This window comes from Phlebotomus argentipes, unplaced genomic scaffold (genome assembly GCF_947086385.1).
Source record: "Phlebotomus argentipes unplaced genomic scaffold, Phlebotomus argentipes genome assembly contig_5, whole genome shotgun sequence".
Taxonomy (NCBI): Eukaryota; Metazoa; Arthropoda; class Insecta; order Diptera; family Psychodidae; genus Phlebotomus; species Phlebotomus argentipes.
In genome coordinates this window covers 8,767,310-8,783,455 of record NW_026776165.1, presented here as the reverse complement: position 1 = coordinate 8,783,455, position 16,146 = coordinate 8,767,310, and the positions used below count along the sequence as shown (strand labels likewise).

General features: G+C 38.6%; 4 protein-coding genes across 7 annotated transcripts; 3 read left to right on the top strand and 1 right to left on the bottom strand.

Annotated features, from left to right (window-relative positions):
* Positions 1-864: 864 nt before the first annotated feature.
* LOC132256314 (protein Fe65 homolog) lies at positions 865-10,072 on the bottom strand. Of its 4 annotated transcripts, none has more exons than XM_059752654.1 (14): positions 9,931-10,072; positions 6,109-6,276; positions 5,827-6,028; positions 5,403-5,746; positions 5,120-5,340; positions 4,959-5,050; positions 4,700-4,889; positions 4,510-4,637; positions 4,192-4,290; positions 3,910-4,040; positions 3,634-3,836; positions 3,392-3,571; positions 3,148-3,309; positions 865-2,780 (listed from the first exon to the last, which is right to left on the bottom strand). In XM_059752654.1, the coding sequence occupies exons 2-13, from the start codon at positions 6,251-6,253 to the stop codon at positions 3,169-3,171; spliced, it is 2,076 nt and encodes a 691-aa protein (XP_059608637.1). In that variant the 5' UTR covers positions 6,254-6,276; positions 9,931-10,072; the 3' UTR covers positions 865-2,780; positions 3,148-3,168. The 4 variants fall into 4 exon arrangements, with proteins under 4 accessions (XP_059608637.1, XP_059608641.1, XP_059608638.1 ...); XM_059752658.1 differs by having other exon boundaries at positions 3,231-3,309; XM_059752655.1 differs by lacking the exon at positions 9,931-10,072 and adding an exon at positions 7,692-8,160.
* Positions 10,073-10,368: 296 nt separating this feature from the next.
* On the top strand, positions 10,369-13,095 carry LOC132265765 (transcriptional adapter 3-B). Its single transcript, XM_059766539.1, has 3 exons — positions 10,369-11,277; positions 11,346-11,745; positions 11,810-13,095. Exons 1-3 carry the CDS (start codon positions 10,523-10,525, stop codon positions 11,963-11,965), a joined length of 1,311 nt encoding a protein of 436 aa, XP_059622522.1. The 5' UTR covers positions 10,369-10,522; the 3' UTR covers positions 11,966-13,095.
* Positions 13,096-13,142: 47 nt separating this feature from the next.
* LOC132255536 (pupal cuticle protein-like) lies at positions 13,143-13,544 on the top strand. The gene has a single exon (XM_059751615.1). The coding sequence runs from the start codon at positions 13,225-13,227 to the stop codon at positions 13,471-13,473; it is 249 nt and encodes an 82-aa protein (XP_059607598.1). The 5' UTR covers positions 13,143-13,224; the 3' UTR covers positions 13,474-13,544.
* Positions 13,545-15,344: 1,800 nt separating this feature from the next.
* Positions 15,345-16,090, top strand: LOC132255950 (pupal cuticle protein-like). Its single transcript, XM_059752124.1, has 2 exons — positions 15,345-15,356; positions 15,408-16,090. Exons 1-2 carry the CDS (start codon positions 15,345-15,347, stop codon positions 15,996-15,998), a joined length of 603 nt encoding a protein of 200 aa, XP_059608107.1. The 3' UTR covers positions 15,999-16,090.
* Positions 16,091-16,146: the final 56 nt, after the last annotated feature.

Sequence of the window (16,146 nt, the reverse complement as noted above, 5' to 3'; positions counted from 1 at the left end):
AATATCTCTGATACAAATATGTATTGGTTTCCCATTGTCAATCATGATCGAACATAAAATTACAAGTAGAATTTTTTCCTTGAGTTGAATAGAAAAATCCTTGATTCGATTTGATGAACAAAACAAATCACATTAAAATTTTCATGACAAACACAACAGAATACCCAAAATCGTCTATTCTCAATTCTTACTTATTGTATATATCTATTCTTTCTTCTTTAAGTTTTTTTTCTTTACGCATTGTGCACAAGTGCAAAGCAAGCAGTAATTTTACATTTTTTTTTGTTTTCCACCTTGCAAGATTCTTAAGTGTTACTTTGTCTTCTAATTTTTTTTTTTGTTACAATAACAGTTAGAAAAATCTTGCCAATTAAGAATTTATCGTGTCCTTCCTAAATTTTGGTAGACAAATATCAGAATAATTAAGCTTGCTTATGAATGTAAGAAGTAGAGAAACTGAAAAACAACATACTTTTAAATCGCTCTTATGGAAATGTATGAATATATCTATTATGTTTAAAATAAAGCTTGTTATTCTTAAAGGAAAATTACTACATGTTGTATAACTGAGTATTAAGACGTTTGTTTAAGAGGTTCTTCTATAATCTTAAAGTAAGTTAAAAATTCAATTGAGAATTATTTTTCTGCTCAATAAATTATGAGTAAAATCGTTATTCAAACACTGAACTAAAATCAACGACTAAGTACGCATACGATTTTACTGAAAAACAATATCCTATGTAAGTGTATAAATAACTTTTATCCTCGATTGTACAGCTTGTTTTCATCATTTTGTCATTCAATTCAATATTACGTCACGAAAAGCTCCTACATTGTTTAAATACTTCCTCATTTCTTTTAAAATTTCTGTTTTTCATCTTCCTCTTCTTCATTTCCTTTCGTCTAATATAGTTTAGTAAAATACCAATCTGTGTTTAATCTTATTAAAACCCTTTTCTCACATTCTCCATTTTTCTCCCCATCTTTTCATGCGGAAAATGTTTTATTTTCTCTTCTCCATCTTGTATTTTCTTTTTCCTCTATTTAGTTCCATATCTTTCTTTTTTTTCTCTTTTTGTTCACAAAGGCAAGAAATTATTTACATTTTAATACTAGATAATTTTTCAATGTTCTTTTTTTTACAAATTGCTAGCCGAGGTACACAAATACTAGTGGAGCACATTTTTTGACTTTTACATTCTTGCTGCAGTTTAGCATCAATTATTTTTCTCAAGTTCAATTTTTTTTTTATCTTTTGCAATATTAATTCACGTTATAATAATTGGACAGCCTGTGCAAATTTCGCTTTTCCATAGCAACATTTTTGGCGTTTCTTTTTGTTTTTCTATGTTTTTTTTTCAATAACCACAATTTCAAATATACTTTATGCAATTTTCTTCAATATATAATTACTTCCAAAATCATGTTCCAATGAGAGATTATAGACCGAAACTAATTAAGGGCGATACCAATTCAGTTTGATGTAAATATATGTATATGTATATATGTTTTTTTTTTCTTTAAATAGGATTGTTAACACCGCAAAAGCCTAACATTTTATATATATAAATATTTCCTTAAATATTTTTTTTGTATCCCTCTTTAACATCTACGAGTCATGATACATTTTCGAAAATAATGTGAGTTGTTGCCATTTTAGTTTTGTCTATATTTTTTTCCTCTTTAAATTCTGCTTTATATTATTCGGTTCTAATGTATCAAGTCTTATTGCGGTTGCAAAGAAAAATTATATCGATTTTTTTTATCTTTCTAAATGAACAATAAAATGACTAGCAATTTTTCCCCCTTCTTTTGGAAGTTCACTAAACAAGGACTTTGTCTTTAATATCCTCAGTATAGATATGTAATGTTATTTTTTTCATATGCACGTCAATTTGCTCATTTTCCTCCTTGTCTATATTGTTATTGAGATGTGCTCTGCCAAGCTGTGGTATTTTCGTGTTATGCATTGTATGGATTTTACTTTTCTTCATGGATTTTATTGTGAATTCTTGTGGATGTAAACAACGTCATTAACACAAATTCAACTCATTTTTTTATGTGTAAATGAGAGTCACTTTATATGTGTCTAAAGTTCGTGATTAACAGAAAAAAAGCTTGATTAGAAATAGGAATTAAAAACAACCAATATGTCATGGTTTCTTGAGAGAATACAGACACGCCCATTTGAAAGCTCCGCCCATTCAAGCATTAATCTCTTCGAGAAATCTGTCATTTTGCATTTCCAACTAACCAAACTTAATTTTCTACTAATTCAATTTACTTTTTTGACAGAAAATACAACTTAAACAGACAACACACTCTAATTTTATAAAGATACGCGTGTTGTTTGCATAGCTCAATATCACCTAAAACTACAATTTATACTGTTTACAAAAAGAATTTAACCAAGTCTATTTCTTGTCATGTTATCTTGACACACTGAAGATAAATCCTTCTTCAAATGCAATAAAATACAAATCTATAAATTCCATGTAAATCATTTCTCATTTTGACTGAGTTGTCTTACCAGAAAGTTACCTCAAATTGCACTAGTTCACATTATAGTTTCCTCAGCATTCAATATTACACATATCAATTTAAAAAAGTAGGAAAATTTGCAGTTTTGCGCCAGAATCGTAAATTTTCCAAAAAACAGAAGAAGGCAATTGTTACGGACTGTGAGGATAGTCAAAGTTCTTCTTACTAATTAATGGTGACTGCAGGTGTCTGTGTGGTATTACTTCACGTTCTGTTCCCATAGAAAGTGGCCAGATTTCCTGAAACAATTGCGTGGAACGAAGAAAGATATAGTATTTCTCGATACTTGCAATCCTTCAAAAACTTGCTCATCTCTTCTATATCAACTTTTGCATAATTTATCAACGCAATTTAAGTCAGCACATTTATAAAGATTAAGAGAAAGCGCGTTTACACACGAAATAGCATTAAGAAAACGAATAACTTCTTGCAAAGGTCATAATTTATCGTGTTCTTAATTTTTTCTTTTTTTTGTCAAAGCTGCTACATTTTCATACTTCTTTTCTCTCATTTCTTTTTTTTTGAGGTGAAAATATTATGCAAAAATGCGCCTCTAATTTCTTTTAATCATTCTTCTTTAAGAGATAATGTGACAAGCTAGTCTACCTGCAGAGATTGAGCTCTTTCTCAGGAACTAGCCTTGTCCTTCTTAAGTGAAAAAGTATTCATCAAGTTTTTTATCGTCGCACCTAAACCTTTACTCGGTGTCTGCGTGTCAGCTAGCATGCGACTCTCCGGATGAGCATCGAGACATTTTTGGTACCGCAACTGCACAGAAAATCCAACACAGAAAGAGAGAGAGAAAGTATTTAGTACTATAGCGAAACTGCAATTGACACTATTTCATTACCTTGCACGCCGCTTCGATTGTCTTACAAAGAGCCCCACTTGAGGGCTCACATTGAAAGACATGAACGATGAATTTATCCTGCGCAGTGTGCATTATGAATGCACAATTCTTCACATTCTTGCCAATTCCCAGAAAGCTTAAATACCTCACGCGGCATTCGACCAGCAACCGAGAGTCATCCTGCAAACAGGAAAGAGGATTATTACACTCTCTTTTCACCACAAAACAGCGACAAATCTTACCCCGGCGGAATGAACACTTATCATACTCGGCGCGACTGAAACATTCACATTCTCAAATGAGTCCGGATTTCCTTGTTGCAATATAGTTTGGATGGCAGTATTTAGAACGTCCATTCCAGTGGCTTGATTGACTTCTTGTGATCCCAAGTACTGTGCCTTCAGCACCTTCTTTGGCTCCTCCATCGGCGTTGGGAAAGATTGAGCTGAAAAGCAACACACAGAAAGTACAATTACCAATTGCATCATGAGTAAAAAAAATTCTATTGTGTCACTCACTGTGTCGCACCCAGCGACGATTCTCTGTTGGTAAATCAGTGGGACGTATTGCAGATCGAGCACCATTCGAGTTTGTACCACTAGCGTCCAATTGCAGAGAGCGTTCTATCATGATCCGCTTGCAAATGTCTCTGCAAGTGACATAGAAAAAGTCATGTGTTAAATAGAAATGAATTTTTCAAATCAAATCCTGTGAAATTGTCACAGGTGGTCAGGTTAATTTCCTTTAATAAATATCTACTTTTCGTAAATTTAAAAGAAAGTTATTATAAGCAACTGTACCTCAACGTGTTGGCTATGGTTCTGGCGGCGGTGTCACAGCGAAAGACGTGACACATGTGTATTCTGGTCAATCGATCTCTGGCAACATAAGCGAAATCCCTGAAAGTAGATAGAAAAATCATTAAATCACTCTTCAACACAGAAAACATGCCACAAATCAAATTTACAACACTGAATATTGCTGAATGGCTTCACTCACCTCTCTCTAACATGAGGATATTATAAATATTGAAAAATTTTTGGAAAGAGAACAACAGTACAATATTACAAGATTGTACATTCTTCTATTCAATATAAATTCACTCATGAAGATCTTACCTTCCATTATCTCTGCCAACACCCCAAACTCGAATAGTGTGTATTGGTTGCGTGTTGAGTATTGTCAAGTTTTCCGGGTCTATTAGTTTTAAAGCACCTTCGTCTAGATCCATAAATAAATCCTTGCCCTGCAAAGGACAAACAAGCATGTCATAAATTTGTATCGCATGACCTCATGAAAGCCACTCACGTCGCCCCAGCGTCCAACGACGTCCAGCAAGTCATTCCGGCCCAGAGACAGATCCACAATACACTTATTTACAGCCTTGGAGGAGCGTTCCGGTGTCAAGTCCTCCTCGGCAATCTCCACCCAGCCAAGCGATCGCACGGCAAAGCGAATGGGTCTATCTGACTCGGACTTGAGTGGATAACTTCGCCGCCTGCACGGATAATTGTATCGATGACAAATTAAGCAAGGAAATTAATTCAGTTTAACCATGATGACTTACTTGAATGCAAGATCCTCTTTGCGTTTGCGCTCCTCCTCTTGATCGAGCGCCGAACTGGTATTGCTTCTCGTTACAGATAAACTCTGACTTTCCTACAATTAGCACATAAAAAAAGCAGCAAATGTAGAATATTCTTCTGCAATTACACATTAGCAATTTACCTGTATTCGATTTCCCAAGCCATCCTTATTGTTGTAGAAACTTGTCATGGCGGAGGAAAATGAGTAATTGTTGTTTGGGCTCTTAGCAAATGATAGGAATTGTTGCGGATTTGTGGACAGAATTGGTGTTTTCAACTCCCTTGGTGGATCCTTCGGCCAAACTGGCGGCTCTCGCTGAATTGTTCCTGACTTTATGTGCCAATAATATGGTCCATCGTTATCTGCCAGAGACAATCTCTCATATATTCACACACTATGCAGGAGACTATAAATTCAACCTTACCTTCGTGCTTCTCCCATCCAGGTGGTAAATCTTTGTTGGCATCCTTATCTTCGATTCCTTCGACCTCCTCCTTGCGGCCCTTCTCCACTTCCTCCTCCTCATCTTCTGCCACCTCCTCAACCGCCTTCGCCGCTTCGTCGTGAAGGCTTTCTTTCCTCTTATTTGGCAGAGCGTACAAATCATTAGAATTCATGTTGCCAGAGATGTGCCTAATTGTATTATCAGCATCAACATTATTTCCCTGCTCTTTCATCAACCTTCCTTCATCCTTCTCCTGCACTTGATCCGACTTGTGCTTCGCCTCTGACAGCGAAGAGTCTATCAATCCTTTCTTATCTGATGATCTGATAATATAAAATATTTGCATTAAAACACATCCACACAAGACAATACATTGTTTTATCTCTTCAACCAAAATACTCACACAAAATTATCCTTCATATCGATTCCAAGAGATCCCAAATCCATTCGACTGTAATCTTTCCGATTCACCATACAATTTGATCCTTTCAGTGTGTTTTGTTGCTGCAATTCAGACAATATCTCCTCATACAGATGCGAGTTTCGCTCTAAGCGCTGTGGATCCATGTGATAATTCGGATTTTCATAGCTCAATAATCCATTCTCTATTTATAGATTGCAAAATTGACACACACAATTTGTCACAATCAAACTTGCACAATTTATATATACACACCAAACTTACCCAAATAGATGTCATCATCGTCAATGTTCTGTTGATTTGCCAGAGAGGCGATTGTCGCCATAGCTTTGCAGACTTTTATCAATGAGGGTGGCGGCAACAGAGCCACGCTCAATGGTGATTGACTCAGTATTTCACCTGACAACATTCAAAATCCAAGCCACGTCCTACCTGAAACAAGAGTGACAATATTAATTGCACTCCTCCAACTTTTTTGCCACATAATTTCTATTTTTAGCAAAATGCATTCGTCTATTAAAATATTCAGCACACATCATGAGCCAAGTTGTAAAATGGGGGATGAAATGGAATGGGGGCATTTCTATGAGTCATTCGTCTCCGTAATTTCTACTGACTGCCGCTTCCACTCACTTTCGATTTGGAGTGAAACGTAATACAATATTACTCGTAACTCTCCTTCACTGTTTATCTCTATTCTTTTTTTTCCTCTACACTTTTACTACATATGTTTAAAGCTGAAAAGAAGCTTTCAAATCTTTTTCTGTACATTTACAATTTGAATACACAAGAAAAACAGTCTTCCCATTAACTACAATACAAATCAATAAGTTCATTAAACTTTCAAACCCTTGATTGTGTCTAAATAGGGCGCAAGAAGTCGATTAAAATAGGGAATAGAAGGTTAAAGGTTTATTTATCAATGGATAAAAAGACACATTATCTTATAGGTTCTGCCCAATTTGCAACACCTTCATAAACATAGCACAATTGAGTCCGAGAGCACAGATAAAGTGCCTCGTGCGGAAAGGGGAGAAAAAGTGGGCAATGTTCATGTAGACACTTCAATTCGGCAATTCCAGCTTGCCTCTGCTGAACTCCCTAATATCCCTCAATCACCCTCTTACACCACAATGTAACACAATGTAAAACAGTGCGGGGAAACACCAAATTATCCACATAACCGTATTTCCTTCAGACGGAAGAACCAGACATCCCTCTAAATGCCTAATATTAGCAAATGAAGAGCAGTGCGGTGAATATGGGGCGTCTGCGTAACAATGTAATAAAGGCGGTGTAGAGATATTCTTTTCAATTAATTAAAATCCATTTCTATCCCTCAATAAAAGTAATAAAGATTTGCACCATGTTAAATTCAGGCACGAAGGGTCGAAATTGGATTTGAAGAACGCCTAATCGTGTTTTTGGGGGAGCATTAAAATGTGAAGCGTGTTGCAAATTGTTGGATTATAATTTTGTCAATTAAAGTTCTCAAATTATGGCCTCTTAAATCGTCCAGTTAAGTTCTAACCAGCAAAAGACTCAATTTACCACTCAATTTTGTGCATAAAACCGCCTTCGAGAGCCACAGTCAATAAATAAAATCTTACTTATATGTTCACTCCCTTTGTATTTACAAGTGTTTCCCATATGTATACTCGCGTGTATATAACACAGTGAGCAGCTTAGTGATTTTTTTTATACGTCGCACATATGAAACATGAAGGAAACCACACAAAATCGATATTCATCCACAGTTGTACCATCTTTTCGTTGTACGATATTTTGTAACTCTTGTTAACTGCTAAAATATTTAATCAATGCCATATAAACTTAAGTGTACTCACACATTTTCCCTTTATTTTCTGCCACAAATGTCAATTTCTCCGTGTTTTACGTATTTATGAAAATTATTTTACCACGCAAAAAAATAACTTGTCCTTGATGAAGGATATATTTCAATGCTAAAACCCTTCAATAACCAAAGAGTTTCTCTCTCTTCCCTCACGTCAATGTATATCAAGTTCTTGTGATAAAAAAACACCTCTGCTTCCTTGTAGAAGTGTGCTATTCTACAAAAAATCCATCAATGATTCATGCGATTAGAAAAAAAAGTCACTCCGCCTATCGAAATTTCCACCCAATTCTCTCACTTTTCTCTTCTATAAAACTGTACAACTCAACTACATTTCACTTCTCAATTAACAAATTACACTCATTGCCTATCAATAGAATCACTTTCAATTGGGAAAGAAGGGAAATTTACAAAAAAGAGGAACACACCTTAAGGAAAAAGGATGTTCTATGCGATTCAATAGCCAGAGACATTTTGGAATCAACTCCGTTCTCACTGGAGCACTTTTCCCCACACATAGTGAGAACCAATGCCGCAGACAAGGAAAACACTATCTACATCGCGCCGTCTCGACTAGAGAGGGAGAAAACTCCATGTTCAGATATGACGTCACAGGGAAAAACACGTAATTGCATTCGAAGTAAATCCTTTACATACTCCTGCATGTGCATACATAGGAAACTCCACAGCACATTATCTACCTCGGCATAATTGCAGTTCAAGCGAAAGGTGAAGCCAATTTAATTGTCCCTCCATTCATTGGATTAGTTCTAACAGCACAACTTATTAGCATAGCATTTTCATTGTACTATAAAATAACAATTTAAGTCATATTTTTTTCAGTAGAAATTTAACCCATGCAACTGACTAAATACCCAAGTTTCTGTCACTAAACTAAATCACTCTGTGATGACTAATCCATGCTGCAAAACCTTTGATATTATATAGTGAATATAGTGTGAATTCTGTTCTCAATACGCCACTGTTAAACAAAAAAGGCGGCGTCAATTTATTGATTTGCAACCCTCTCGCTCACTTATTCATGTACACATACGCTGGCGGGGGTTGTTCTGCCGCAGAAAGAGAGATACACGCCAGAACATCTGTCTCATCGCACCTCAAGAACAGCCCCAGAAGATTTTTACCTCCGCTACATAGAATAAAGCACGTCAATCTGTCTCTTTCGCCCCTCCAGAGAGGACTTTTCGCGGTGTCGCGCGTACAAGTATTACAGCGTCCGCGCAGTGATAGTCCAGTGAGGAACGTGTTGAGCTAAATAAGTCGGTATAATAACAGACAAATTGTCTGTTTTACCATTTATTGCAGTTCAAATGTGAAAAAAGGAACCAATTCGCTTGGCCTGCAATCCTCTTGCCAACGTCAATGTGCCACATTGTCTGCACAGTTTATCGCATGCGAAACTCTCGTTCAAAGCACCGAAGAGCTTAGAAATGAACTGCGTTATGCAACAAATTCAATCTCTTTTAAAAAATAAACCAGAAACGAATTCAGAAATTAATATTTTAAATCAAAATTTAAAGGTCGTATTTTAAAAAATCTTTTAGAATTTATAAGGATATTTTTCAATAAAATATTTGAGCTAAATTAGAAGCATACAAAATGAATCGAAACGCATTGATTTTAGATCTCTCTTCTATTTCATTACGTTTGTAAGAACTTTTTTTTTTACTATTCTATGAAGTGTTTACTCGGTCTTCCTTATTTGTAGCTGATAATTAGGTATTTGGATTAAACTGTTAGATTCCTTTTAATCGCTTATTTTTCTTCCTGACCTAAAACTGCCCCACTCTTTCCTATATTCATAATAAATTATGAGATTTTTGCAAACAAAGTGTTTTAATAACTGGATCATCTATGAATATTTGATGACAATGAATGTCAGTGAATATTCACAAAATTCTCCTCGAGCATACTGCAAAGAGCTTTCGCCCTTCCATCCACGAGAGCGAGTGTCCCTGCGTTTAGGCGCTCGGGAAAAATGTTTGCAGCTCTCTGCCGTGATTCTCTTAATTTATTGACTAATCGATAGAAGTAATTATGCCCTGGACATCCTCTTTTTCCTTTGGCTAAACGTGATGAACATTCCTAATAATTTTCCTCATAAAAAAGCACTATGGATGATGGCAAAGGAAAAATCAATATTGTACTTTCTATCCAGTAGCATTTTCTCACAATCTTTTCACATATCCTGCAACGTTTTCTCAACTCACCTGGAACTTGCTTGTCTTGCACTCTCCACTTGGCACAGTTTTTTAATGGATTCAACACACAAGAAGAAGGGTTTTGTGATGAATTTTCCGGATATTGAAGCAGAACACTTTTCCTCCACTCAAAATTCTAGACTCTCTCCTGACATTTAAACGCCCACTCGCGCACCCCAGAGCCCTCTGGAAGTTCGACCCTGTAAGTCTTCTCTTGCAGAAAGCCTCAATGGAAAAGCGGGAAAAACTATGAGGTCTTCACGGCTTGCAAAGGCTAGAAGCGTGTAGCAGAAAAGTAATTGATTTTCTTTCAATGTCTACATAAGAAATTTACAAGCATTTCATCAGCATTTTATGCACTTACAGAAGGCAAAAGATATTTCCGTTGCGATATTTGCAATATCGATATATATATCGGTCCGATTTTCTAAACAAATCGCTCCTAACCTCACAATGTGAATGTTTATATGGTTTGACAGCGCGTTGTTGAGTGGAAATTTTGTGTTTTTATTGTCAAATTATCTATTTTCCTTTTATAAAAAACACTCCAACTGAACACACAAATCCATCTTCCCCCACAACAAGTCCCTGTGGAAGAGAAATGCTAGGGAAAAACGGAGCGTCTACATCGAAAGGGCGAACTCTATGTGGAAAGTCAATTTCTGTTCCATCCCCGGAATCCGGATGTTTATTGCCCCATCTCAAGACACAGGACAACAGCAAGATACTGCCGAAACTGCACGCAGCTTTAGCGCGACCGCAAGACTCATATCTGCCCACTGAGGATCTGGACAGTGTGCAACTGGAGTTGGAGAATCTCCTGTCCACTGTCGCCCTGCGCTATCGTCACCTGAAGGCTGAGTACGAGACGCTGGATAAGGCGGAGGAGCGCAAGAAGGGCAAGTTCATGGACAAGGCACCGGCGTCACCGGGTAAGCGCAAGAAGTTCGACGACAAGTCCAAACGCGATGGCCAGGCGAAGATGTTTGGCGGCCAGACGAAGATGATCTCGAAGCTGAAGCCACAGAACTCACCGGCGCCATCCCAGCACACGGACGACAGCATGGATGGCATGTCGTACCAGAAGGACAATCCAAAGCTCACGTTGCCGCGCAACGACACACCCAACAAGTTCTGGCTCTCCGTGGAGCCGTACTGCATGCCGCTCACGCACGAGGACATCCGGCTGCTGGACGATCTCATCGAAGAGTACTCAGACAACCTCATCCCGCCCATCCCGGAGCTCGGGCCGCACTTCACGGAGCAGTGGTCAATCGACGACCTCAAGGATGAGCACTTCAACAAGAACAAGTCCAGACTCGCGCCCGGAATCGTGCGAAAGAACGAGAGGCCCATGTAAGCAATCCTCCAGTGAGAGTTTAAGCAAATAGTTACTCGAGCTCACATTTACCGTTCTCTTGCAGGGGCGACAATGTCACGGGGCCGCTGACTCAAAGGCTCGTGTCTGCGCTCATGGAGGAGAATCTCATACCGGACAATGTGACTACGAGCGCGGAGAACAGCAACAGTGGTTCTGACAACACATCCTCGGACTTTGCCAGCAATCGTAGCTCTTTGCCGCCACTGAAGAATGGCATCTGCATCGAGAGGCGCGTACGGAAGGAGTTAATTGAGCAGGGAATTCTCGATCCGGACGACTTTTCGCGCGACGACGAGATTCTGTCTGAGATAAAGCGAGTGCGCACGGAATTGTCTGCCATTGCGGAGTACAACAGTAATGAGCTGAAGAAGTTGTACACTCTGGCCAAAGATGAGATGCGACGTCTGGAGCTGAAGAGGAAGCTGGACTCTGTGGACCAAGAGGTGTGTAAAATCCATTGATTTCCATTTTCCTTGGGGTGTCTTAATGTTTTCTTGCTCTCCTCAGATAATTGAAACGTACAAAAAGGTCGTTGCGGCGAAACAGAAGCGCCGAGAACTCACAAAGCAGGAGCGTGATGAAATCTTTCGTCTGACGGAGGAGCAGAAGAAGCTGTCTGACCAATTGGAGGCGATGTTGGCGCCAAGATTGAATGCCAATTGACAATGATTGGCGCGCGCGGCGAAGAAAACCATTTGAATTTTTATTACAAACTACTCAACCTCAATAATAATAATAAGCTCTGCAAATGCATATCTTTTTGCCTTTAACTTTCAAATGATCATCTCTCTCTGTAATCGAAGATGGTCTTTCTCAATGTGTGCGCGCGCGAAGACGTCTTTTTCGCTTTATTCAATCACCATTAATAAATTGACAAGGTTCCAAACGAACGAGACGCACCTTTGCAAGACCCACAAAGAGACGAAAAATTAGCATAATTATGTGAAGTTGAAGTTGCATTAGATAATATCTTCTGTATAAAATGTACCGACGCATCGCGCATTTCGCTCAGTTCTCAGTTTTGGACTTTAGTGCGTAGATCACAGAATATGGTAATAATTTTATAGTGGCAATTATTAGGAAGAACATTAGAAAATTGTGTGTTTCTATTGTGGAGGCTTTCTCATCGTTGACTACTTGAGGAGGAAAATACTATATAATTATATGTGTAAATACACAAAGAAGACAGAATAAAAAACAGAAATTATTCATTACTTATCAAAATATTGTAAAATATTACTTGGAGAAATTGTGAGAAGGATTTTTGTCGAGTGCTGCAACAAGTGCATTTTCCCTTTTTTCTGTGCTCTTTTACACTAATTAAAGATTCCTAATTTCTTCAGTCGTAAATCCTATAAAATTTTACTTCAAATTGCATCTTTTTGAGTGTGTTCTGTCGTTTTTTTTTATACAGGAAAATCTCCCACAAAAACATTAAAATCATAAAACTATGAAATACTTTGGATATTTTTAATTCTGCATTCTTTCACAATTATGAAAGTCGCTTTTAGGATCTACAAGGTTCTATTTAGTATCAAATTTTAGTAGTTTTCTCTTATAACAGTGAGATTTTTCAGTGGAAGCAAGCATTTTTCAGAACTCCGTTCACTAATATTCATATTTTATCTTCTCGATTTCCTCAATAAATCCCAAACATAGATTTTTATTCAAAGGATGACGACTCTCTCGTGTTTTTTTTGTGCGAATTCTCCTCGAGATCATTTAATACCCATTATTATGATATCGATGATATTTTTCAATTTGCATTTGTGCTAAAAGACAGAAGCGGTTGTCCCCGAGCAACAGATACTTATGCAAGAGTGTCTTTTTTGCTCCCCAAATTCCAGCTCTTGCTGCTCGTGACGCTGCTGGGAGTGGCTCTGGCCGGCCATCCGGTGCCGATTCTGCAGCAGACGCAGGAGATGAGCGGCGGCCAGTACAAGTACTCGTACGAGACGGACAACGGCATCGCCGGCCAGGAGATCGGCCAGGGCGGCCAGTTCGCGGCCGGCAACGGCCAGTGGGTAGCTGACGATGGCACGCACGTCTTCTACGAATTTACAGCCGACAAGGATGGCTACAGAGTGAAGGGATCACACGTGCCGCAGATCCCGGACTACATCCAGCGAAGCCTCGACTACATTCGCGCGCATCCGCCGAAGGAGATCTAATAAAACTGTGCCAAAATCACGTTTTCTTTCTGTCAATGTATTCGAGGGGTGTCTAAAATCTTTCATTCTTTGCCCACAAAACCTCCAACGCTTTCTGCATATTGACCTTTCGACGAATAGTCGATTACTTCTTCTAAATTCATTAAGAAGTGCAGAAATAGATATGAAAAGGATAAAGCTAGTAAAATCTTTACATTTTCTATTCAAACAATTATACATTATGGCAATATTGTGCCAATTTGTTTGTGATTTCACGAAAAGCTGAGATTTTTAGTGAAAATTAAAAGAAGAAAAGTAAAAGAAGTTCTTATCATTCACTTTATGAACTCAAAAAGGAATGCTTAAAAATCGTAATGTGTTATGAAGAATTTAGTAGAGATTTAGAAAAATGCAGAAATTCTGTGAAAAAGATTGAGACATTTAAAGAAAAGTTCATCATTTCCTTTCCCACTATCACTGCCTAACACTTTAAGCGCACTTCTGGTTAGTTGTACACCAATTCTGAGAATTTTTGCATCAGCACACAGTATCGAATTTCACACCTCTTCACCCGCGATGGTTCTCATGAAAGTGAAAAGGTCAAATATCGAAAACGGATTTCATCACTAAATTCTGATGAAGGTCAGCGTGAATGTAAATTTTATGGCTTTTCAATAACTTCTCATGCCATCCCATGATCCACGTTCTATCACAGCAGACGGCTAATTAATTTCCCCTTTATATTGTCTTATATTCTAATCAACAGCGAATGAGAGCAATGAACCTCGGACTCAGAGACAAATCACTTGACAGCACAACAGCAGCGGAAGGAAGACGTTTTTGAAAAGGAAAGTGACACACACACACAAAATACTCATTCAATTTTTGCCAAAGATCTTACACGTGTCTTTTTTCTCTTTTTCCCTCGCCATGCTGTAAAAAATACCGAATATACTCTTGAACTGCCCATGAACTCTGGAGGAAAAAAAAACACTATGTTCGTCTTTTGCCTTCCAGAAAATGATTTTCTAATGGATCCTCCCAAAATTCAGGTTTCTCAGGCACATAATTGATTCGTCGGGAGTTTCTGACTTTTATTATTTCAGAGCAGATTCACATAATAAACCTGAAATCTCTAATGTATTTGTCCAAAAGTTAGGGAAAAAAGGCACGAGAAGTAAGAAAAAAAAAAGATTTATGAAAATATTCGGAAGCGACGTTAAATTTTGTGAAAATTGAGCAACAAGTCCAAGATTTATTATAGAACGAAGGGCAATATTTCGATTTCAATGGAATATACTAAAATATGATCTCAAATTCTGCTAGAATTCTTGGACTCCTGCGCAAAGATTTTTTTTTTTTAATAAGAAGAACTTTATTTTACAATAAGGGTAATTTATTACTGAAAAGTAAATGTACAATCTCTGTACGAAAATATGCAAATAAATGTGGCTTTTGCAGGAGTATTATAATAAATTCACATCTCATCTTCTGGTTAATATAGTCACTTTGTCTTTTGAGTCCTTTGTATATTCAAAGTAAGCTGTAATCTGTATAAAATTTAGCGCGGCGCGATCTCAATTGCTATGCTAAAAGCCTCCCCCGAATTCTCTCCTCATTCAAACCCGTCAAAAGCTCCAAAAAGCTTAAAGAGACGAAAAAAGGCAGACGAAATTCATCCCAAAAAATTGTAAGCCACACTTGATGGAGCAAGTTGTGAATTTATGTTCTATGATATTATAATGAAGACGATTAGAGACAACAAATCAAGTTCCTCCCGCCACGCCATCCTTCCCGGTCGCGCCCGGAAAGGCATATATAAAAGACCAGTGATAGTCGCCAGACTTAATCAGTTTGGCTAGTAGGATCGCCCGAAACACTTTGCAACCAGAATGAAGACTTTCGTAAGTTATCCATCAGCGCTCCGTGCGTGATTGTGCGTGAGAGATTGTGAGTGTTTTGTCTCCTTTCAGTTGATTTCACTCGCCCTCGTCGCCGTCGCCTCGGCCGCCGTGTATCCCGGCGAACTGGTGCACAGGTCGCAGGAGATCAAGCCTGACGGCTCCTACTCCTACTCCTATGACACAGGCACCGGCATCAGCGCGCACGAGTCTGGCGTGGGCGGCGAAGTGGCCGAGGGCACTGCACGCTGGGTGGCGCCTGACGGCACGCCCGTGGAATTCACCTACCGCGCTGACGCCGCCGGCTACGTCGCCACCGGCAGTCACGTACCCGAGACGCCGGAGTACGTGTACCGCGCCATCGAGTGGATCCGCTCACACCCGTCCGTGGAGGACAAGTACAAGTACGACAAGTATCCCACGTACAAATACACCGAGCCCGTGGTGCCCGTCGTGCCAGTCGTGACCGCTAAGCCCGTCGTCACGCCCGTGTTCAGCACAGTGTCGCCCGTGGTCCCCGTGAGCAAGGTGTACAAGCCGACTGACTTCAAATACAAGTCGCCCGTCTTCCCCACAGTCAAGCCCTCAGTTACCGTCTTCAAGCCCAGCTACACACCCACGCCTTTCACCAAATTCGTCGTTTAAAATTTCACCTCCCTCAATTCGACCGCGAATTCTGGTTGCAGTCACTTTTGTTAATACCGTTCTCAAACATGTAAAGAAAGACAGGATCAGTAAATATAAGATTGTTTCAGAAGAATATAGCTTTTTCTTTGTATAAACCACGAAAATC